The sequence below is a fragment of the Miniopterus natalensis genome, chromosome 10 (genome assembly GCF_054644295.1).
Source record: "Miniopterus natalensis isolate mMinNat1 chromosome 10, mMinNat1.hap1, whole genome shotgun sequence".
In the NCBI taxonomy this organism is placed as follows: Eukaryota; Metazoa; Chordata; class Mammalia; order Chiroptera; family Miniopteridae; genus Miniopterus; species Miniopterus natalensis.
Window position 1 is genome coordinate 40,055,589 of NC_142090.1, and position 25,548 is coordinate 40,081,136.

General features: G+C 37.3%; 1 protein-coding gene across 4 annotated transcripts in view; it reads left to right on the forward strand.

Annotated features, from left to right (window-relative positions):
* VPS41 (VPS41 subunit of HOPS complex) overlaps positions 1-25,548 on the forward strand; it is a 184,681-nt gene that overhangs the window by 75,079 nt on the left and 84,054 nt on the right. For all 4 annotated transcript variants that reach the window (XM_087821080.1, XM_016199147.2, XM_087821082.1 and 1 more), the window contains 3 exons: positions 13,886-14,005; positions 15,115-15,261; positions 22,860-22,926. In XM_087821080.1, the coding sequence (XP_087677206.1) occupies positions 13,886-14,005; positions 15,115-15,261; positions 22,860-22,926 (334 nt within the window). The remainder of the gene's footprint in view (positions 1-13,885; positions 14,006-15,114; positions 15,262-22,859; positions 22,927-25,548) is intronic.

Genomic DNA, 25,548 nt, shown 5'->3' on the forward strand with positions numbered 1-25,548 from the left:
TTTTCTTCTAAGAGTTGTGTAGTTTTAACTCTTAAATTTAGTCCTAGAATCCACTTTTTTTTTTTAATCCTCACCCAAGAATATTTTTTCCATTGCTTTTCAGAGAAAGTGGAAGGGGTGGGGAAAGAGAAAGAGAGAAACATCAATGTGAGAGACAGATCAATTGGTTGCTTCCTGCATGTGCCCCTGCTGGGGACAGGGATAGAGCCTGCAACCGAGGTACATGCCCTTGGCTAAAACCAAACCTGGGATCCTTCAGTCCACAGGCCGATGCTATAACCACTGAACCAAACCGACTAGGGCCTGGAATCCACTTTGAGTTAATTTTTATTTATGGTGTAAGGTAGGGGTCCAAATTCATTCTTTTGCATATGGATGTCCAGGTGTCCTAGGACCATTTGTAGAAAATACTGTTTTGCTCACCATTGTCTTGGCCCATTGTCAAAAATAAGTTAACCATAAATTTCTGGACTTTCAATTCTTTTGATCTGTGTATCAGTTCTTGTACCAATACCCCTTTTAGGTTTGAGAGCCACTAATTTTGCTATAATTACCTATGGGATGACAAACAAATGAACTGTTCTTTAGGCATTTAAATTTTAAGTTCCTTCCCTTTAAAAAACCATGAGAATTTCTTCTCCTTTTGTTAGAGGCTTAAGAAATATTGGTCTGTAAATGTTTGAAGCATACAAAGTATTGACTGATTTTTTTTGGATTCATTAAAGTTTATTATGTAAATATGTTTTTAGTTAATAATAAAAAGTAGTGTTTATTCAGTAAACTATAGTGACCTCTTTGTATACAGTTAAATAACTAGAGATTTCCAAAATGTACTGCAGTTTGATGTGGTTTGCAGAAATCTCCAGAGAAAGTTCTTCCTTCTCTCCTGTATGTGTCTGTACATTTAAAGATCACTCAAACTTTGCAGTATTGGCATTAGTGTGTTTTGTTTGTTTTAAAGTATATTTATTTAGTTGAAGATATTTAAGGAAATATTTCTAAATCTCATTAAGGAATATATCTTTGATTTTTCAAACCAAGAAAAAGGCTTTTAATTAAGAAAGGGGTAGTATTATAAAATGATTATTTTCATCTTGAAGTGTTAGCAATTTTTTTTTTTTTAATCCTCACCTGAGGATATTTTTTCCATTGCTTTTCAGAGAGAGTGGAAGGGAGAGAGAAACATTGATATGTGTGACACATCAATTGGTTGCCTCCCGCACACGCCCTGACCTGGGCTGAGGATCCAGCCTGCAACAGAGGAACTTGCCCTTTACCAGAATTGAAGCCAGCTGGGGCTGTTAGCAAATTTTTAGGAGGAGCTGCATTTTTTTCAATAACTGAGTTACAACATTTTAGACCTTAGAAAAAATGAGAAAAGCAAAAATTTATGCTGGCCCAATCATACCACCACTCATTCCAACCACACTTTTTTTTCATCTACCACCATAAACTAACCAGAACAAGTTTGAAGAGTTCAACATTTAGCTAATGGTGATAATCATGCAATAATTATTATTGTAGATATCAAGACCTCTCTGTTTAGAGCAGATTGAAGACAATGGGAGGAAAAGAAAGTAAAAACAAATACCATGTAATTGAGAGGTTATGACCTTCTGCCTTTAAGAAATAATCTAATCATCAAAAAAATTGGAGCAAAGACTAGACAGATGAAGGTATAATGTGAAATAATGACATTTTTAACCCTTAAGAACACTGATCTTCCCTAGACTGACAGCCAAATTAATCTTGGAATTACATGCCAACTTCTAGAAATGATGAAAGTGGCATGGAGACTAGAGAAGCGAAATAGGAAAAATAGAAATCCCACAATGAGATATTAATGATGTTATTTCATGAGAACACTTGAAAGAGATGTCTAACAATATTTTAGTTGTCTTGATTTTATTAAAAGTTTTAATTCCTTAAAACATTTTTTAAAATAATTAGGACATACATTCGAGAATAGCCCTGCAAAACAGCAATATAACAGAAAAAAACCTGATACTGCAGTTTGACACATTTGTTGATATTTCCTTTAAAGATTTCAGCTTCTTAGTCTTTAGAGAGATTCGTTATCCATCAGGGACTAGGAAAAGGAGGCTATAGTTCTGTCCTGCATACACTTTTATTTTAGGTTTTCTTTTTTTTAAAAAAAAAAATATATCTTTATTGATTTCAGAGAGAGGAAAGGCGAGGGAGAGAGAGAGAAACATCAATGGTGAGAGAGTCATTGATCGAGTCCGCAACCCGGGCATGTGCCCTGACCAGGAATCGAACTCTGATTGCCTAGATCCTAGGTCGACGCTCAACCGCTGAGCCATGCCCGGCCGGGCTATTTTAGGTTTTCAAGGTAACTTCTTAGTAGTTGAATGCTATAGCTAGATTTATGGACTCCCCTGCCTGACACATGAGCATATAAAAAGCTTATTCTAAATTCTGTTTTTTTCCATGTTGGAAAAAAAAGAGAAAGCACATCTTTTAAAAGGCCATTGGATAGAGCTTTCCAATGTGTGAACCAATCGATTTTTTTTTTTTAAGTGAGACCTCCTTATGTAGCAGGAATTCTAATACATGAGCATAGCAATGACGTTTCTTAGAAATAAGTCTACCAAGCAGATCTTGTCTGGATTTTTTTTTTTTAATTGCTCAACTTTTTCTGTTAGCAGATGAACTTTAGCTTTCTATGACCTTTACCTTTGAACTCTGAAATATACTTTATAACTGGTTCTACTATTTGACAAATTATTAAATTGTCTCAGTGCTGGTAGCAGCAGAGTTCATTTTTAGAAACTAGGTAGTCAGCTGTTTGGTGTTGTGGTGGAATAAAATGAGGGGGCCTGTCCGCAGGGACAAGTTGCTTTGTAAGCTGGAAAGTGTCACTCAGCAAATGAAAGTATCTGTGTGAATGAAATGAGGAAAAGTGTCTCATTGTTCACAGCTGAAGTCGTGTAGCAAACTTTACTTGAAGGACAAAGGTTATGGTAGCATCAACTAGCTTTTGTAAATTTTCAGTGGTGATTTGCAACAGCAAATTGCGTTTTGAATCTTTATTGGAAGAGGATTCGATAGAGTGGTTTTTTGCAATAATTCAAATATTTTTAGATCTTAGATGGCCCAGTGAACCACTGTGACTGCTAAACATGGGAATGTAGAGGTGCTTCCTTATGTGTTTGCTTATCTTCTGGTCAGATTGGAACTGGAGTTCTTGGGGTCAAAAGGGATTTGACATCAGTTATCACTCTTGGTCTGCTGTCCAGTGGACCTCCAGGATGATGCTTCTGCAAGTGGTCAGATGCTTGATCTTAGGCAGCCTTCTACATACAAACTTTTCTCACACATTGCTGCACAGGCAGCTATCAGTTTTATGTCCTAGTGGTTGCGTGTTGAACTGTCGTAAATAAATATCTTAATTTCTACTGTGTACTATGCTGTAAATTAAAGTTCCATTTCTAGAAATTCATTTCATGCTTTAAACATACCAACATTGATTAAAAACCACCAGTTAATAGGAAGTAAAACACAAATACAATGTTCACAATAATTTTTGTATGTTTATAAAACCAAGTTGTAAAATAGCTATATTATTATAAAAGTATATTTGGGTGGATTTTTCTTTATGTGCTGAACTGGCTGAAGCTAAAAATAGAAATGCAGTGCTTAAAATAGAAATCATTTATAGTCTGGAAAATAGGTGTTCTTCACTGCTTTCAAAATTAAGTTTATTTGTCTCAAATATTAATTACTTTTTTCATGTCAATATGTAGGACTCCCAAAGCCTTTGAGATGGATCCATGGCAACTTCATTATCCTCAGTGGTCCTCCTTGTTTCATATCCATCAAAAGCCTGTTGAGAATAGAAACCTTTTTTCTTTAATGAGTTCCGCTAACTTTTCTATCTGTAATGTGTCCATATGGATTGCAGCATTCCCCTGACTTCTGATGTTAAGTCTACTATCTATCTGTCTTCCTAGAGCAATCAAACTGTCTTTGCTCCTGCTGAAAGTATTTTCCTTTACATGTTGAGAGTGCTGTGATTGTGCACCTGTATTTTGAATAGCAAATAACTATGCAAGAATCATTGCCTAGTTCAGAATACTTATCATGTGTTCTTGGGTTTAATACCAGTTGACTGTCATTAACACTGGGAGGTTTTCTCTGTCTTTTTTTTAAAACAAGGCTCTATTAATTACTGTTACTAGCTTTGGGAGGTTTTTTCCTTTTTCTCCCCTCCTTTTTAAAGATAAGGTTATATAAAGCAAGGGGTCGGTTGCAGCCATTGTAAGTTGGTGTCACCAATACAAACTAAATCACATTAGTTTCACTAGAGTCTTTGGTTTCTTGAGGACAGTTTTGTGTCAGGGACTATGTTGGGTCTGTGAATATATAATATCTGGATTTCAGGAATGACAGTATATTTCCAAAAGCAGATAGGTAGAATGCTATTGGTGGAAAGCAGTTAGACAGTAAGACGATTAATCTGAATGGTGATTTGGTAGGAAAATGAGTATTCTGAGTCTTCTGAGAAGGAAAAATGTGTGTGTATGTATGTATTTATCACCATGGGGTAATCTTTTGCAATCTTTTGTCATTATGCATTTTGGATTTTCTCCCCTGTTGTTTGTTTGTTTCCTTTCAATTTTCTAATTGAATTTCAGCCAATATTCCTCTTTGATATGTGTGTAACAGTGAAAATTGGAACAAACTAAATGTCTAACAGTAGTGAATTAGCTGTGTCTTGACATGCTGCCAGTGAGCACCAGGAACACACTAATGGGATGTGAGGAAGGGGGTGTTGGAAAGAAGTTATTATAGGATTTGTGCTGATAGGAGGTGATTTGGGAGGGTTTAAGGAAAAGGGGCTTTGCTCTAGATGGGATGCTGTCAGGAAGCAATATATAATTCTATCATTGGGTTTTTGTTTTTTTTAAATATATCTTTATTGATTTCAGAGAGAAGAAAGGAGAGGGAGATAGATAGAAACATCAGTGATGAGAAAGTCATTGATCAGCTGCCTCCTGCATGCTCCTGACTGGGGATTGAGCCTGCAACCCAGGCATGTGCCCTGACCGGGAATTGAACCCCAGTCGCCTGGATCCTAGGTCGATGCTCAACCACTGAGCCACGCCTGGCTGGGCTATCATTGGGTATTTTAATAAGTCTTATCTAGGAGGAGGAAAGGCTAAATCAAGGTTAAAAACATAATTGGTGAAGAAGCAACAGTCTCCATTTTAGCCTGGTTAGGGGACTGTTTGGTTATTCACATGGCTTGGAAAACATATTTTGTCTGCATTCAGACGTGATAATGGAGTGATATTGTTTTTATCCTGATCTTTCATGGTCATGAGGCCTCGTCTAATGCTGATATCCTGCAAAATTATTTATATTCATCTAGAGAACACTAAGGCCTAGCTGTGAGTGCCAGGCCAGTTCCTGGATGTCAGCTTCTCTCTTTCTCAGTTGGAATAATTCAGATGCCCAACATTAGCTAGATTGCTTCAATTGAGGTATTTTACAAAAATATGTGTATGGTCTGATTTGATTTTATTTTTTGGTAGAAATATGATTAAGTATGTAGCAATATTTATGAAAGACTATATAGCAAATTATTAACAGTATGGCTATTCTATTGTTAACCATGTCCGGGCAGTATTAAGAATGTTCTTCTGGCCATCGTTGGTATTTTCTTCTTTTTTTTGGTAGTAAACAGGCATTACTTTTATAATAAAAATAATAATAATAAAAGAATGTATAAGTAATCTCAACTCTTTGGATCTCTCTTTTTTTAAAAAAAATATATCTTTATTGACTTCAGAGAGAGGAAAGGAGAGGGAGAGAGAGAGAGATAGAAACATCAATGATGAGAGCGTCATTGATCGAGCCCGCAACCCGGGCATGTGCACTGACTGGGAATCGAACCCCGATCGCCTGGATCCTAGGTCGATGCTCAACCGCTGAGCCACGCCCGGCCGGGCTCTTTGGATCTCTTTTTAACTTAACATTATAACATTGTAAATCAAATAAAATTCCCAACATTATTTTCTTAGCTCAGATATTCTTTTGTTAATCCTCACCTGAGGATATTTTTCCATTGATTTTAGATAGAGTAGAAGGGAGGAGAGAGAGAGAGCTAAATAGAGACAGACAGACAGACATCAATTGGTTGCCTCTCCAAATGCACCCCAACCTGCGCGGGGGATCAAACCTGCAACCTAGGTACTTACCCTTGACTGGGAATTGAACCCATGACCCATGCTCTAACCAGAGTCACATCAGCCAGGGCTCAAATATTCTTTAATGGTTATATAATATTCCATCCTAAGGATCTATTTAATTTTCTTAACCATTCTCATATTATTGGACATTAGCTTGTATCCAGTATTTGGTTATCACATCATGCTGTAAGGAAGCTAGAAATCTTTGGGCATGAACTTTAGTCTATGCTTTTGAATGATTTTCTAGCACCTAGTCCTAATTTGGGAATTACTGAGTCAAAGATTATGGTTACTTTTTAGGCTTTTGATACATACTGCTAAGTAAAATTGCATTTCTGAACACATACCAATTTTACACTACCTGTGTGTGAGCCGACCTGTTTCACTACATCGTATTTGCCAATTTAATATGCAAATAGAGTTCATTGTTCTATTTTGTAACTTCTTTAAATTATTAGTGAGTTTGGACATTTTTATTTACTAACCACTTATATATCTTCCTATGTGATTTGTCTGATTATATTCTTTGCTCGGGGCAGCTCTTGATATTACCATAGAAGCCTGGACAATGAAGACTGTCCATTTGATATTTATTGTTAGTTTGATCATGAAATATTGCTGCTTACTGAATAGCCTGCAGCCTTTTCTCCAATTTTGGCTAAATCTGTAATAATTATTCTTTCTCCCAGAGAGACCTTATATAGGAGTCATAATGAGACTTTAGAGTAGACACTGGATTGTGTAAAAGAGGATGAATACGTTCTACTAACAGATGTGCATCTGTCCCAAACCATCAGTCCTGCCGCTTCCACAGAGGCTGTCAAGGACAGGCCAGCACTCCCAGGTTCATTTGACTTGGTTTCTTATATAGTGTCCTGACCTTTTGTTTTTTCCCCCTTTGCCTTTTTTAATTGCGTGAAGTGCTTGTTCAAATACATAAACATGTGTGTTCATGTGACTTTTTTGTTATATTCAAGACTTAGCAATTTTGTATTTTTTTTTAATCCTCAACTAATGATGTTTTTATTGATTTTGAGAGAGAGAGGAAGGTGGCGGGGAGAGAGAGAGAAAGAGAAAGTTCTATCGGTTGCCTCCCGTAGGAGCCCCGACCTGGGATGGAACCCACAACCTAGGTATGTGCCCTGAGCAGGAATCAAACCCGAAACCTTTTTGGTGCACAGGAGGACACTCCAACCAACTGATCCACTCGGCCAGGGCAGCAGTTTTTTATTTTATTTTTCCATATCCTCACTGTGCAAAGATCTCCCTGCAGTCATCTATGATTGAGATTATGTATAGTTAAAATTAGAAATATTCATCACATAGAACATGAATTCAACTTTAATTACCCTGTGGATGACCTTTGTGTCTTCTCTCCTTTGCTGCTGAAGGGTTCCAACTTTGAACCCAGCCCTGGGAAATGTAGCTTCAGACAGCTACAAACTGAAAAGCAGACCCAAGGTGTTTGAACAATCAGATCTGTTAAGTCTGTGGATTCTATAATGGAAATTTGTTTGTTTGTTTGTTTTAATGGTAAAATTGTTTTAGAATACCCCTATTTATTTCTGAAATCACATTTGCAATTGTGAGTTTGCATATGCAGAAATTGCAGATTGCTAGTTTAAATAGGAGTCTACTTCGCATGCTGGTTACAGTTGATTCCTAAACCCATATAGTGGGCAGGTAGATACATAAATTTACACTAGGTTTTTTGTTGTTAATCCTCACCCGAGGATATTTTTTCCATTGATTTTTAGAGAGAGTGAAAGGGAAGGAAGGAGGGAGAGAGAGAGAGAGAGAGAGAAAAACATCAAAGTGAGAGAAACACATTGATTGGTTCCCTCCTGCATGCACCCCTACCAAGGCTGAGAATCAGACCTACAACCCAGCTATGTGCCCTTGACCAGGAATCACACCAGCCCTCAGGCTGACACTCTAACCAGTGAGCCACCCGGGCCAGGGCACTAGTTTTTAATATAAAGGAAACTGCTCCTAAGTGGCACTGCTAGTATTTAGCTTCTTGTTATCACATTGAACCCATAGCTTGGATTTTCTTGGTCAGTAAATTGGATGTTCCTTATGTTGATACATGAAGTATTTTTAAATTTCAAAACATTATTCTGTCTACATAGTTTTCACAGGATTTAAATTTCAAAACATTATCCTGTCTACATGTTTTCACAGGATTAGTTAACTTGGAGGGCTTTTCTAGAACCTGTGTGGCATTGGAGCTGTGTTCACTCAAATACTGCGTGAAGCAAGCAGCCTTTCAAGTGGGCTCTGAGAATCGTCTGTGTACAAACACTTCTTCAGTAGCAGTATTTGGACTGTATTTAACTGCTTTTAAAGATGTTAATTACCTTAAGGGAAAGGAGTTTGAAGGATTATAACTTGTTCAGAAAATAACCATTGCATTTAAAGCAATGATATATTTGGGAAATTCCCTTTATCTTCCTACATGTCTTATGTTCTCTCTTGATGGTGTTTGAAAAAGCTGTGTGTTTTAAAGTTTGGTACTGAGCCAAAGTCAGAAAGAAGCAAGACAAAGGCACTGTCTGATAGTGTTCACTGGGTTCTTCTTCCAGCCACTCCTGCCTCCATTAAGATTCAAGCCTCCTGTCTGCCATCAACAGCCACCTACCATCCCAGATCTTCTCTGAGCTCGCTAATTTTTTTCTCACTTGCCTTCTTGACTTTTAAAATTTCATTCCTCATTTTGGGTTTGTAAGTCTTTCTGTGACAAGTCCTTATCATCATTATTCCCTTTGTCTGTTTTTAAGGAGAAAAATCTTATTTTGGTTCGGCATGTTGTAATTTTCCGGGTTTGCTTTTATTTCTTTGTTTCTCTACTCTGGAATCTTCTCTGATTAAGTGCTTTATCTTGTGTTCTCTAAGCCCCTTGGTCTTTCCTGTAGGAATGCACCTGGTATCTGAGACCTGCCCAGGGCCTTACACCCCAGCCCAGTCTTTCCTACTTTCTTGTCTGCCTGAGAGCAAGCAGTGTTGCTGGTGTTTAGGAAGCCTGAAGGAGTCCAGTGATTTATATACTTGAAAGATCACAAGATGATTAAAAAGGGGCCAGTCATACTTCCTTTCCTCCATCAGGGAAGAGTGGGTGATGGGTAATGACAGGTGTTACGCGACCAGAATCAGCAGCTTTATTACAGCCCTGTAGGAATCTCACCACGTGAGGGAGATTCTGGGATGTGCATCCTGACCACTCTGTAGTATAGGAAAGTACTAGATAGATTTATCAGCACAAAACATAGAAGAATAAAGTATATTGCTGAAGATGTGAGGACTCCTATTGAAATATAAGTACTGAGAGTGCTGACTGCCAGAATGTGGATTTATGGGAAATAAAGCCCTAAAATACTTTCTCCAACAATAACAAAAAAAATAGACCTTTTGGAAACAGTTTCTCTCTCTGTACTTAGCTCCTGTTGAGCTTAAATTGCTCTCAGTATTGTGATAATGACAATTCTCTGTTACAGGATGTGGAGGATGAACCAAATAAATTAACCAGCTGCTTTTATGGTAGTTCACTCAATAGTTAACCCTCTAAAATGCTTTGTAGAACATTCGTGCTCGGTAGTTCTCTAGGCAGTTTTATGACTAGAAGAAAGAAATGGATTTTATTAAATGTCAGTGAAATACAGGCAGATAGTTTTGTGGTAGTTAAATTAGCGTAGAATATTTGTAAGAAAAGCAGTTTATCCTTACTTAAATCACTGAAGCACAACTTGCCTTGGCATTCCTGCCACACAATGTGTTTCTGCTTGAAATTCCCATAGATTAGGATTAAAAAAGCAAATGGAGAGTGGATTATCTGGTCCTTCTCCCTTCTGTATGAAACTGTATGTCCTACAAAATGTTATAAATCAAATCTTGCATGTGCAGCAGATGTATTTGGAGAGTTTCAAAGGGCAGTAATGGAAAATTATTCCATAATTATTAGCTGACATTTAAAGTTTTATACTATGTGTGGATTGGAAAATAGGACTCATTAGTAAAGAATAAAGTGGAGTGGAGGGGGAATGCAGAAATGAATGCTTCAAGGGTTGGGCAGGTAATGTAGAGAAGAAGCAGGCTAGGTCAGAGACAATGGGAGAAGTGGGCTCTGCAGCAAACCCAGATAGCGTTCTGCAGGTGTGCAAACACACACATTTCAGATAAACACTGTTCAGGTCGAGTTGACATCCCTGAAATAAAGGAACTGCAGTTATCTAAACTGAATAGGGAAAGATTAGCCTTAAAAGTAGTTTTCAAATTTTTGACAAGCTGTACACAAATTATATCCTCTGGCATTGAACAAAGGGAAGTAGACCAACATTTCAGGAGTAGAACATGGGGTCAAAATAAGTGAGTCCTTTCTCAAAGCAAGGATATATATAAAATAGAAAATGTATGTTTTTATTGATTTTAGAGAGATTGGAAGGGAGAGGAAGAGAGAAACATCTGTGTAAGAGAGAACATTGATCAGCTGTCTACTATACGCCCTCAACTAGGGATCGAGCCCACAACCTGGGCATGTGTCATGACCTGGGAATCGAACTGGTGACCTTTTGGTGCATGGGATGATGCTCAACCAACTGAGCCACACTGGGCAGGGCAAAGCAAAGATATATATATTAATTATATAAACAGTCACAAGGTTCTTTAGATTTTTGAGATTAGGGCAAATTCCACTAGACATCACTAACTACATATGGGCTAAGTAATGAGGGTTTTGGGGAATTATGTAGATCCTCGTAAAGCAAACACATTGTGTGTATGAACAGTGAAGGAAAGAGTAAGACTAGTAGACCCAGGGAAGCCTACTCAGTATTTGTTACTTATTATGCCTTGCGTGTCTAGCAAAGTATAAGATGTGTTCTCTATCCCCAATATATTTGCAGTCTGGTAGATGAAAGACAAATACATGAATCTCAGTCAACAGGCTGGAATATGGTACTCATTATCCCCTGATAAAACCAGCATGACCCTAAAACATATACTGGACCAAGAAATTAGGGGACGTTATTTGACTTGAAAAGAATTCTTTTAAACAATGATCTTCCTAATATATTTAAAGCTATTTATATAGAGATTATTACTTATTTTTCATCCACAAAATATAAAGGTAAAGTGATTGAAACTACTGCTATTTGAAAAACATCAGAAAATAACGAGTCATGTCTAAAATTGTAATGTAAATTAACATTTGTTTCATTTATAGAAGTTAGTATATTAGCCTCCCTCACCCCACTTTTTTGAGCATACCATCAGTTGCACAGAATGCCATGTGCTGTCTGTACTACAAAAATATCATTAAAAGAGAAGCTTCTTTGCTGCTTTGATTCTATGTCAGAGCATGGAACACAAGATTTATTGTAATACAGCTCTGGAAACTCAGACTCAACCAGGAGATGGACTGAATTCAGAATTCTCTCCCTTTTCTTCTTGCCCTCTGCTGGAAGTTTTCTTTGGAGCTAGAGCAAAAGACAAAGGGAGGCCAGGATCCAGCTGGCCTCAACTTTTTCCCATAACCAAAAAGAACACCAACCACAACAGAAAGGATCAGTTGGAGTGATTTGGATTTTGGTTGCTATTGCAAGACTTTATTAACAATTTTCTGTAGTTATTATTTTATTTAAAAAAAAAGTTACAGTTTAATGTGAATTAATTCTAATACATATTCAGTATGCTTCACGCATTCCTTCTTTCTGTAACTTCCAGTGAATTTTTGATAGTGTTTTATTGTTTTGTTTCAACTGTTACCTTAAATTATCCTGACTGTAAAAATAAGAGAATGGATTTTTATCTCTATAGTTATTAACATTATAAAAATAATTCACGTTTCATGCAGAATAATTATAAAACAAATAATATAAAAATCTATCACTTATTTCTAGAATTAATTATAATTATAATATATCTTTAGATTTTTATATATGGATACACATTCATATTTTATTTAAAGGTCATCATATTTAATACTGTTTTACTATCTGCTCTTTTATTTTATATGCCCTGAACATCTTTTTATGTTAATAAATATAAGTATATAAAATCATTTAAAAGTGGATGTATACGCTTCATATCTGTAGCTCTACCGCATTTTACTCAATCATTCCCCAGTTTTTAGCCTATTTCTGGCTGTTGTAAGTGACTTTACAAACATCTTTACTCACTTGTCTGATCATTTCTTATCATTAATTTCCAGGCGTGGACTTACTGGTTTCATTTTTGTTTGTTTGTTTCTTGTTAATCCTCACCTGAGGATATTTTCTCCATTGCTTTTTCACAGAGTAAAAGGGAGGAAGGGAGGGGGAGAGAGAGAGAAACATTGATGTGAGAGAGACACATGGCCTAGTTGCCTCCTGGATGCACCTCAACTGGAAATAGGGATCGAACCTGCAAGGGAGGTATGTGCCCTTGATCACAATCAAACCCATGATTCTTTGGTATGCAGGCCAACACTCTAACCACTGAGCAGCACTGGCCAGGGCAAGATGGACACTTATTTAATTTTAGGATTTTTTTCTTTATTTTGTACTTTCTGACTATATGAGCCTAACTATTGAGAAAGATATATTAAAAAATGTAAAATGTGGATTTATTTTCTCCTGTTACCTATTTTCCTCCTTCTCTGGGAGTGGGGAGGGACACAAAATATACTAAGGTAAACTGAAATTGACTCTGATAATAGGAATTTTAAAAATTCTGTATGTCATCAGCACTGGTTTTAAATACCTGGATTGCGGGCTCGAGCCCCAGTGGGGGGTGTGCAGGAGACAGCCGATCAATGACGACTCTCTCATCATTGATGTTTCTATCTCTCTCTCTTCCTCTCCCTTCCTCTCTCTGAAAACAATAAAGATATATTAAGAAAAAAAAGGTAAACATATTTCAGGATTATGTATGAAGTTATATATCATAAGCTATACGTTGTATAAATTATATCTTGTATGTATTATATTTTTGTATAAATGTCTTAAAGTATTTAAATTGGATATATCAAGGAAAACTATTTTATTGTGTCCTTAATAATGCATGAATTATTAGAACTACAGTCTTAAAGGTTTGGACCAGTTATATTTGGTAAAAAACTTATCCAGCAGATATTTTTATTATAAATTCTTCCCTTTAAAATAAAGACTGTAGCTACTCTGAACTTTTAAAAGAAGTTTACTCCTAAAGCAAATTTATCTTATGACATAAATTACTGCTCAAATGTCATTTTAAAATGATTTTAAATGAAAAACAGACTGCTTCTAACTGTCGTGATTTAATTTATAACTAATATTTTCTTATTTTCAGGGGAAAACTATGAGGTTTTGATTTCCCAGTTTACCAAATAAATTAATTCTTGGGCAATCATTTGAAGAACATTTTGTGATACAGATATTTTGACTGACTGATGTTCAGTATTGTCCATGAATTTTGGTATTTTGGTGCCATCTTGTGGCTTGACTTTGTAGTAACTTCAACATTCATACATCTGGGCAGGATAAAATGTAATGGAAATTCTTTCCAAAATGCCAATTATGTAATACTATAAGTCTACTTTAAAAATTGTTGAGAATAACTTTGTCATTTGGTCAGTGGCCAGGCAAAAATAGTAAGAAGGGAATCTAGTACATGCTGCTTGGTTTCTAAAAATCTGTTTTTGTAACATTTGTCCGTAGTTGCTACTGTTTGAACGGTCTTGGATGAGCAGATGGAAGTCTTCTGTTCTGCATGAAGGGGAAGGGAACATAAGAAGTGTGAAGTGGAGAGGCCATCTGATTGCTTGGGCCAATAATATGGTAAAAGCATGTCTCCATCTCTGTAGTGGTTCTATAGAGCCAAAAGAATGGCTGAACTGAGAGGGCTGTAACAAAGGGAAAAGATACCACTTGTTGTGGTGGTCATTTCTAAAAGATACAAATGGCAATTCATATCATACCTGGAAGGTTAAAGAAATTAGATTGCTCTTGGCTTTCATAATAGAGTCACTCACAACATATTCTGGACTCTATTTTAAAGGAAGAAACCTGAGCCATGGAGAATAGTCAAGAAAATGAAAAGGTATCTTAATGATTGAAAAGCTGCATTGGGAATGTGGACTTGAAAATACCTTTTGCCTGTTAGCCAAGGGCAAGTAACAGTTGATATGAAACAAGTGCAGAATATTGCTGATTCCATTTTACTTCCAGTATAATCACAAGAAAAATATAGGCCTACCTTCTAAAAAGTAGATCATTATTTTTGGTACTACATTTACTTACAGTTTACTTAATATAAGTTAGAGCAAATAGGAAGTTTAAAAATTATCTTTTTGACATCTGGCATAGCTTTTGGAATTTCAAGGTGTAGCTTAGCAAATTAGTTCTATTCTGTCAGAATCTACTTTGCTATTCAGGACTCATTTTTCCTGGGTCACAGTAAAGGTAAACAAAACTGTGGCCTCTTGGTTTATTTTTAGTTAGCTGCTTACTCCATGTTTCCATCTGAGTATTTAAATGTCAAGTGTAGTTTTCTGTACATAGTAGATTTTCAATTTCAAAGTGTTTATAAAAAGCAAACTTCATTTTGCAATGAGTGGAATGATACACAGTTAGAAATGTTACTTTTCTGTCATGTTGGAAATGCAGTTGTTGACATCTGTACATTTTATGTTTGTGTTGTATTTGAGCCACTGTTGCCATCCACTGATAAAATTGCTTTAGTCCAGAAAGAAGCATGGAGGTTTTCTTTTGCTTGGGGTTCTCACAGGTTTGTGTGAAGTAGGAGCATTTGCTTTGCATGATTCCCAGCAGTGCTCAGTAAACACTGTCAGTATTTTGCAGTGCTGGTTATCAGTTGTGTGTAGCAGTATTTTCCATTACTTTTCTTCTCCCAAGTAGAGGATGCTTAATGCTGTTTTATTTTCCAGGGTGTGAAAATTTTTGACATCACCTCAAAGCAAAGAATCACCAATGTGCCCCGGGATGATATAAGTCTTCGCCCAGATATGTATCCCTGCAGCCTCTGCTGGAAGGACAGTGTGACACTGATTATCGGCTGGGGGACTTCTATCAAGGTGGTTTGGCTTGTCTTATAATAAGTCTATGTTGTTCTAGACCTATTGAGGATAGTCCAAAGGAATACGAGTTCTTGAATGGCTTCTTGCAACCAAAATATTTTCACCTGAGTATTATCATCATGTGATAATCATTTAATGCTCAATCCTGTCTTTGCATAAATTTTAAGAGAGTCTTTCTTTTCTATGCCATGAAAAACAAACTGTGAACTTTTCTATGTTCACAGTGGTGCTGCTTTTTAAAATATTTTTAAAAATTTTCCATAACCCAATTGGCCTTGGCTATTTATAGAACATGTGATTAATTTTGTGGATTCATCAGGTTTTCCTTTCTCTGTTGTTTTCTTTCTCTTTTCATTTCCCTTAGGCCCTTAGCTTCTTCATCAGAGTTAATGGTGGAAAAAGGATAAACTAATTCATCTTGCTTGCATGGTAATAAAATGGAGGAGTAGAGAGAGGTCCAGACTTATTATCAATAAGATTTGGGACTATTTGTGACATATAACTATCTGCCCTTTATGTGCCTGAATAAATGAAATTTAGCTATTTTGTAAAAGAGGCCCAAAACTCATTCACATTTATTTCATAGATCACAGTGCTTGTCTTGTATTAGGTACTTCAGAGCCAAAAGTTGTTTCCCTTTTAAAATATATAGCTTAACCTGAACAAAATAAGTAAAGACCAGCTGAAGTAAAATTGGTATGAGAAAGTATCCTGGCACTAGTCCAATGGAAGAACCTCCCACCTTAGCGTCAGGCAGACCTGAGGTCAATTCCAACTTCTCCATTTACTTCCTGTGTTACCCTCGCTGAAACTTAATGTCCTCATCCACAAAATGGGAGTACTAATAATTCTCATAAGTTTTGTGGAGAATTAAATGAGGTAATGCCTATAAAGAGCTTAGCACAAAATCTGACATAGTGTGCTTCATAAATAATAGCTGTCATTATTATGTCATTAAATTCTAGAAAAGTTGTGAAAGAGACATGCCTATTTAAAATTTAGTCTTCTCTGGAAAGGGAAAGCGTAAAAAGTATTAATTAATGCTTCTGATTACCAAAACAAGCATAGTTTTCTTGAGGTTAGGTCCTCCTGGCTCTGAGGTTGAGATGACTCAGGTTCTCTTTCTCTCTAAATTGAACATGTCACTTGGCAGGGACTGGCGCGGAGCGGGTCTACCTTGTCCGGCCTGTAGTGTGTGTGAGTTCTTGGCTTTGTGTAGGAAAGATTTCACAACACGGGTCCAAGTGATTTTGAGAGTATGTTTATTAAAGCTGGGGACAGTGAAACAAAGGAAGGACTTAGGATAGAAGAAGCAACAGGAGAGAGCGTAGGTGGTGCTTTGCTTTGGCTCCCTAGAAATATAGGAGAGAAGTGACCCAAGGCGGGGCTGCTGTTAGCTCACTGGGAAGTAAAAGTCACAGTGATAGAAGTGACCCAAGGTGGGGTGGCTGCTTTTAGGAGAAAGAAAGTTAAGTGTTACAGAGACATAGAAGCATGGAACAGACTGATGAATCTCAGAGGGAAGGCAAGGATGGGGGTTAGTGGGTGAGGAGAGATTAATCAAAGAATTTATATGCATATATGCATAACCCATGGACACAGACAGTAGTATGGGGAAGGCCAGGGGGTGGGGCAGATATGGGGTGGAGGGGATCAATGGGGTAAAAAAAAAAGGGCACATCTGTAATACTTTCAACAATAAAGATAAATTTTTTTTAAAAAGTAAAATGTTCATGCCCAAAAAGGGCCATGGGTGTGCTCTAGAGTGAGCCTGTACTAGTATCCTCGCTCTTGAGGGTTTTTATCTTTCTTCTACAGGTAAGAATCTTAGGGGATGATTTCAGCAGTATAGTCATCAGCTTTTCAGGTGCATTTTTAATATGCTGATGCATCGAAGTAAGCATATAGGGGAATTTAGGATTATTCTTTGGTCGACTTTACTGTTTTACTTTTATCTTGGGTCTCTCTGGCTCTAATCAGGCAATTTGTTATTTGTTCCCCTGACTTCATCTTTCTTTGGGTTTGGCTGGCACACATGGCATTAACTGAGTCTCTTCTCTATCTCCAGGGCCAGGGTGATTTAAGCTATTTATTCTCTGGTTAGGGAGGAGAGATATAAACTATTTTCGCTCAAGGATCCTTGGTTAGGAAAGATGAGGTCTTGCGATTCACTAGCTGGCTATAAGTTGTTCGGATTGTTTGGCCTTGTTTAATTATCTTGTCTCAGTTTCCCTATTCCACTTGGCTAGGAATTTTCCTAGCTTCTTACTATCCTTCCTCAAACATGCACTAATTGTTCTCATATGTTAAATGAACATAGCCTGATTCACATTAAAGATAACAGGAAGTTGTGCCCAAAGTCTAGGATAAAAATATTGATTCTCCAGCCTCCCTATCTATGTGTATTGTTGCTCATCAAAAAACTTATATTGTTGATATTTTTTAAGTTCTTTAAACGGACCAAGTGGCTTTTTTTGTTGTTTTAAAGTCGTGATTTTTCTTTTTTTTTGGTGAAAAAGAAGGAAAATTAGCCTATAGGGACATGTAATAAGTTCACTCATTTCTACAAGAAATGCTTTCTCTATTAGACTGAATAATGACCCCCAAAGAGAGGAAGTGCTAATTTCCACAACCTGGAAACATTTCTTTATATGGCAAAAGAGTATGGCAAAAGATAGGATTAATTAAGGATCTTGAGATGATGAGATTATCCTGCATTATCTGCTTAGGTCCTAAATACAATCACACATGTCCTTAAAGAGTGAGTGCTACCACCAAAGTGGAGAAGGCAGTGTGAACGTGGAGGCAGAGATCATAGTGGAGTGATGCACCCAAGGAATGCTGGCAGCTCCCAGAAACTAGAGGAAGCAAGGATTCTAGATTCTTCTCTAGAGCCTCTGGAGGGAGGGAGACCCTAACCAGCACCATGATTTTGAAACTGTTTTCAGACTTCTAGCCTACAGAACATGAAACTGATTTCAGATTTCTAGCCTACAGAACCATGAAACTGATTTCATACTCCTAGCCTACAGAACTATGAAAGAATTCATTTCTGTTGGTTTAAAACCATCAAGTTTGTGGTAATCTTTTACAGCAGTCACAGGAAATTAATGTACTTTGTGCCCAAGTTACAATCCAACTTATGATGTTTTCATGTCAAATGTTTCATTTTACTGGGGATTCCTCTTCTTCCCGCTCAACTAGTTATATATTGATTACTTCTCAATGGAGGATCTTACTGTGTTCTGTTTCGGGAAGAGAAGATAAGGACATAATCTTTTCTCTCAGAGAGAGAGCAATCTTATTGGGAGGAAACCATCACCACAGTGTAGTAAAGTGTGTAATTAGAGCTAACCATTTCTTTCTTTCTCCTTCCCCTTCCCTCCTTTCCCTTCCCTTTGCAGGACAGTGTTTACTAAGTTCATGTGATGTCCTTGCCAAAGTTTGGGTGAATTTCCTCCCTGGGCAAATTTATATTCATTCTAGTGAAAGGAAATGGACAAGTAAATAAACATGCCATGTTGATGGTGAATATCAAAGGGAGTAGTTAAAAAGGAAAATGGGAAAGGGATTGTAGGTGAGTGTTAGTTAATTTATCGTGGTTCAGGGAAGACATCTCTCATAATTCATGCATCATCTGGGCAGAGATCTGAAGAGGTTTAGCAGAGGGAGCAGCCAGGGCAGAATCTTTGAGGCAAGAATCTTAGTGGTGTTTCTTTGTGGAATGTAAAGGAAAACAGCATCGCCAGAGAGGACGAAGCAGGTGTGGAGGAGAGGGATAGAAGGTGATACTAGAGAGAGAAAGAGATGTATGTGGTTGTGTTGTGCTGGAGCAGATCATGGAAGGGCTCACAGGCCTTTGTGCAATCTTTGGCTTTTAATTGGGGTGAATTGGGAAGCTAGCAGAGGATTTGAGCAGTAGAGTTAAATGATCGAACTTGGATTTTATTTATTTATTTATTTTTAAATTCTCAGCCAAGGATATTTTTTCCATTGCTTTGCAGAGAGAGTGGAAAAGAGAGAGAGAGAGAGAGAGAGAGAGAGATATCAATGTGAGATGCGAGAAAGACATCAATTGGTTGCCTCCTGCACGAGCCTAAACCAGGGCCAGGTATAGAGCCTGCAACTGAGGTATTTGCCCTTGGCTGGAATCGAACCCAGGACCCTTCAGCCTGGAGGCTGACGCTCTAACCACTGAGCAATACCAGCTAGGGCCTAACTTGGATTTTAAAGGATCACTCTGGTTGCTGTGTGGAGCTAAACAGCAAAAGTGCAGGGAAGAATGGAGACTGGTTAGGAGGCTATTCCAGTAACCTCAGTAAAACATGGTGTCTTGGATCAGCTGGTGGAGCTGGCAAGGAGTGACTGGATTCTGAATATATTTTGAGGGTAGTTCCCCACAGTATTTTTTCATGGTTGGATGTGACTTGAAAGGAAAAGAGAGAAGTCAGTGGGAATGGTATCTTTTTTTTTGCCTGAGGAACTAGAAAATGAAGCTACCTTTTACTGAAATGGGAAAGACTCCCAATGAAGAATGCTTAGAAGGGAAAAGATAGGAGTTGTTTTTGTATGAATCCACTTGAGATGCCTATTAGACATGTAAGTGGAGAACTGGAGGAGAAAGTTGAGTGAAGCAAATTAGTGTTCCTGGGTGAAGAACTACCTGTCAGTATAAAGGGCTCTTGAAATCATTGATCTTTTCTTATGCAGGACATGAGCTTAGGGTAGCACTTTGCTGTTTACCCACTTGCACCTACTGCTTCCCATCTATGAGACAGGTGCTGGAATAAGAGCTTAGACCACAGAACTGAGAAGGTTAGAATAGAGCCATGGCCTTGCTTCCAGTCACACCATGTGTCCTTGTCTTTAGAGAGGTTGTGGCATGGCCAGAGAGACACAGTTTGGCTTTGGCATTATTTCACTTCCAGGAAGCCTTCCTCTCCAGCCAGTAGATGCTCCCTGCTCTGTACTTCTGCACTTCTATATCACACTTGAATAAAATGCCTTATTTAATTGTGTCTCCCTCACTGTACCATAATCTTCCTAAGAAAAGAGCTATGTCTGCTTTACAAAGCCCTCAATTTAGAATGATGCCCGGAGTTGTTCAAAAGCACTAATTAATATTATGCACACACACGGGGTGGGCAAAAGTAGGTTTACAGTTCATTTGTTCATTTGGAAAAAGACATGTAGGTTATTATTATTACAATAGCTTTAGTAACTCAAAAGAATGGCACAATGCAACTGTAAACCTACCTTTACCCACCTTTGTGTGTGTGTGCACGTGTGTGTGTGTTTACATACACACATGCAAACACATATTCATACTTTCCTGTTACTATATTTTAAACTGTTCGAAACATTACTCCTTGTGTACTTTTATTAGTACATTAAAACAGTTGTTGCCCTGGCCAGTATGCTCAGTTGAGCATTGTTCAGTTCACCTAGACTTTGCCGGTTCAGTTTCTAGTCGAGGCACATGCCTGGGTTGTGGGCTCGATCCCCAGTAGGGGGGGAGTGTAGAGGAGGCAGTGATGGATGGTCTCTTCCTGTCTCTGAAATCAGTAAAAACATATTTTTAAAAAACAAAACAGTTGTTCATTTGGCATTGTGGAACATTCTTGTTAGATAATTTAGCAGTTTCCCTAGTAAGTGTGGACAGAAGAGTAAATAACATAATATCAAAAGCCTAACAAGGAAAGGAGAAGGAAATTGTGGACACTGGGGAAGCAGAAAGGAAATTGTCTGAGATGGACAGGAGACAAATGACAAAAAGCAATCAAGGGAGAAAATGGCTGGTCACTTCTAAGTTTATGCTTATACCTCCACAGCCACAGTTTCAAGTCCTGTGTCAGAGAAAGCTAGTACTCTCACCTAGTCACTGTGTTGCTGGTCAGCAATTTCAATGTGTGTATCAAACAGACTAAAGAAAATCTTGTAAAAGCGTACATACCCATTGATCTAGTGATTCTACTTCTAGTAATTTATCCTAAGGAAACAAAAGTCCAAAAGTTTTAGCCTAGCTGATGTGGCTCAGTGGTTGGGCATTGACCTATGATCCAAGAGATCTTGGTTCGATTCCCTGTCAGGGCATTTGCCAGAGTTGTGGGCTCGATCCCCAGCAGGGGGTATGCAGGAGGCGGCCGATCAATGACTGTCTCATCGTTGATTTGTCTGTCTCGCTCCCTCTCCCTTTTTCTCTCTGAAATCAATAAAGACATATTAAAAAAAAAAAGTCCAAAAGTTTTATATCTAACTATGTTGTTTGTGCTTTTGCTTGCATTAGAGATAGATAAAAGCAAAAAACTAAGGTCTAAAATGGGACTGATTAAGTAAATTATAGTACAGTCATATAATGAAATGCTATAAAGACATTAAAGAATTATGGGAGAATATTTCCAAGAATAAATAATATATTATTATTTGTAGTAAATTGTTAGGTTTATGAAAGATTTTTTTAAAAGATGGTCAATGGTGTTCACTTTGGTGGGACAGTGAATAGTATTTGTATTTTGCCCTTGGATTTTTCTGTATTTTATAGTTTTCTATATTGTAGCTGTACTTAGGATAGCAACTATAAATGAACACAATAAATACTATCTAAAGAGAAAGGAAAAAAACCTGATCCCTGATGGAAGGGGTTATGATCAGTATTTAACTTTAGATTTTTTACCTCCATGGCTGAACTTATGTAAATTTTTGGTGTCTTATTACAAAATAGACTATATTTTCTGTGGAAAATATGCAAGGAATATAGAAAGTATCTATAGTCTTATCACCCTAAAACAACCATGTGTTGTATGTTGTGTGTAACAGATAAATACATAGATAGATAGATAGATAGATAGATAGATAGATAGATAGATAGATATACACAATACTCAAATTATATATATTATATGTATATACATATATATATCCAAACTATATACATATAGTTTAAAATAGGGATTGACAAACTTGCTGTAAAGGGTTGGCATTATATATTATAGATTTTATAAGGTATATTCTGTTTCTGCTGAATATTTTCCTCCCCTCCCTCCCTCCCTCCCTAGCCTTTAAAAATGTAAAAACTATTCTTAGCTTACAGACCTTAAAAAAACAGGCCTGGGCCAGGCTGTAGTTTACCAACCCTGATTTAAATTATGTAGCACATTGATTTTAATATACTTAAGAGTATGTACCACTTTTCCAAAGTATTATTTAACAACAGTAAAATAAATTACCAATATATAATCAGAAGCACAAGACCTAGTATGAATGTTGCCCAAATTAGCCATTGGGCATTTTTGGAAATGTACTTCTGCCAGTAACCCTTAAGTAGAGTTGCAGAGAATGGGTCATTGGAAACATATTAAAAACTATATTATAGGTTTTTTTCTTTCTTTGCCTTTGAATAAGACTTGGTTGAAGAATATAAGTAGCAGTTGCTATATGTCATTGAAATTAATTTTTGTCATTTAAGTCAGTGGGTAGATTGTGTGCACTGCATCATCAGTGCTACATGGCTAATTTAATGAAAGTATATATTGAATGAAATGTTATGAAGAGTTTTCCATCAAATGAATAAAATAACCTGTGAATTTCTTTTCTAGATATGCTCAGTGAAGGAACGGCATGCCAGTGAAATGAGGGACTTGCCGAGTCGATATGTTGAAATAGGTATGCTTTCTATAAGTATAGAACCTCATAGTAGACACCATTGTTTTTTTTAATATATCTTTATTGATTTCAGAGAGAGGAAGGGAGAGAGAGAGATAGAAACATCGATGATGAGAGAGTCATTGATTGGCCGCAGCCCACAACCCAGGCATGTGCCCTGACCAGGAATCGCACCCTGATCGCCAGGATCCTAGGTCGATGCTCAACCGCTGAGCCATGCCCAGCCGGGCTAGCCTCCATTTTTTAAGACCATGTTCTTCTTCAGGCCTTATCACTTGGGACCTTGGTGAAATAGGTCAAGGAGCTTTTGTTTTAAGTTTTGAAACTTCGTTACAGAGACCCTTTTTAACTATATTTCTAATTTTTACATAATAATTTTGTAGTTGGCTTTGAAGTTGAATAACGAGTGGTTTGGGCTCTCACTTTGCCTAACACATGAATTTTGAACAAATTTCTACCTGCCTCAATATTCTTATATATAAAATGTGGTAAAGAATACCCACGCCACATGTTGTTTGTGAGAATTCCAAGAGTTAATGTGTGCACAGCTCATAGCACAGTACTGACATCTGGTGCTGTCAACATGTATCTTCTGAATATTAATTTTATCATTACTGGTCTGGTCCAAACTGCCATAATCTGTTTCTGGATCACTGCAGCAGCCTCCCAACTGGTTTATCTCCTTCCCCTGTGATATACTATAATATAGTCTCCCCAGTGCAGTCAGAATACAAATCAGATCATGTCACCACCCTTCAGCCTCCTCCCATTGTTCTCAGGATAAAAATGAGCCTCTTGAACATGACCACAGGGACCTGTGTCAGTCCTCACCTGCCTTTCTGGCATCAGCCAAGCTTCTTCTTGGTCCCTGCGCTGCAGCTACACTGGCCTTCTTTCACCTATCCATGCTCCTTCTTCCCTTCTGTCTAGAAAGTTCTTCTTGCCTCTTTACTTCATTAACCTTTAATCATCATTAATCGCACCTCAGCTCAAGAATTACTTTCCTGAAAAAGCCCGCTGGACCTCCCTAACTAGGTCACATCCTCCCATTATGGTCATGTGGAACACTCCTCTTTGTAGTAGCACTCGTTTCAGTTGTAGTGATCATGTGATTATTCATTGCATTTCTGTCTTTTCCACAAAACTGTAGCCTCCTTTAGAGTACACACGTGATCTATCTGCTCAGTGTTTGTATCTCAGGAACCTGGCACATAGTAGGCACTAAATAACATTGTGCTGAATGACTCAGTGACTCTGGGAAAGAACTGTTCAGCGGAAGTATGCCAAGGGTGACATACTATTTATTTCTACAACTTAGTACAAAAGTTACTCACATAGAAAGGATGAAAATTGACTGACTTTTGTGAGTTAAACAGCTATTTTTATATTATTTAGAGCTGAGAGCAATAGGAGACATATTTGTATGGTAAGAAAAGTTTTTGCTGTCTTACAAGTTAGCTGAAAATTTCATTTATGCATTTGGATGATGAATGGGGAATATAAATTTGATGGGTAATTTTAACACAGTGAAGCTGAGATAAATCATTTGCACATGACTATATTTCTAAAAACTGAGACAGACTTATATTACCTACATGGCTGATATGGTTATAGCACTTAAATCTGGGATATTTTGTACTTGAAGTCAGATGTTGGTGGTAGGGTTTTAATAACTTTTTGCCTTAGAAGGATAAATACATGTACAACAGTTGTATGCAGAATATAATGGTACTGAGAAAAACTGAGGAACAAGATAATAGGGAAGGCTGATAACTCTCAGATAAAGATGATATTTTATTATCTCTATCTTCTATGCTGCCATTCTCTTGCCTACCAGAAAAGAAAAAAAAAGGGAAACCTTTAAACATCTCAATACATAGTGTCCTGAGAGATAAGTATTAGAATACTTTAAATACAGATGAATTAAAAAAAAAGATAAGAACTCTGGGAATTTTTAAGGATGTAAAAATTTCTAGGAAGGCATAAAAATGTAGTCAATATCTCATTAGTTGATGTTTATTGCTCATGTAGTAGGTGTGGGGCATCATGCTATAAGCCTTACTGACATTAGTTCACTTCACTCTCACAGCAGCCCTTTGAAGGGCAGGTAGTATGCTTCTCATTCGATAGATGAAGAAAAATGGGGCTTAGGGACGAAAATAACTTGGCCAACATCGTACTTCCATGGCTTTAAAATGGATAGAATCCTCTTGATAAGGTTATTTCACCTTCCCAAGCCAGAAAAACCTGGAAGTGATAATACCTATCTTTGTAGATGGTTGTGAGAATTAAACATGACATAAATAATGCCTGTCACATAATGCTTGGCAGACAGTAAGTGCTCACTGAATCATGGTGGTTATTGTCACCATGCAAACTTCCATCCCAGATCTCTGATCACTAATAGCTGGCCCAGTAGTGGCTTTGGAGGCCTGGGATCACGTTATTAAAGTATAGTTCATCTGGACTACAATTTATGTGAAATACAATGTGCTTGAGTACTAACAATAGTACATTACTGACATTTTACTACTATAGTTAGTGGTTAAGTACCGTATTTTCCCCTCTTGAGAGCAAACCTTTAATAATATAAATCATTTCTGCAGCAGGAGGCCAAGTGGT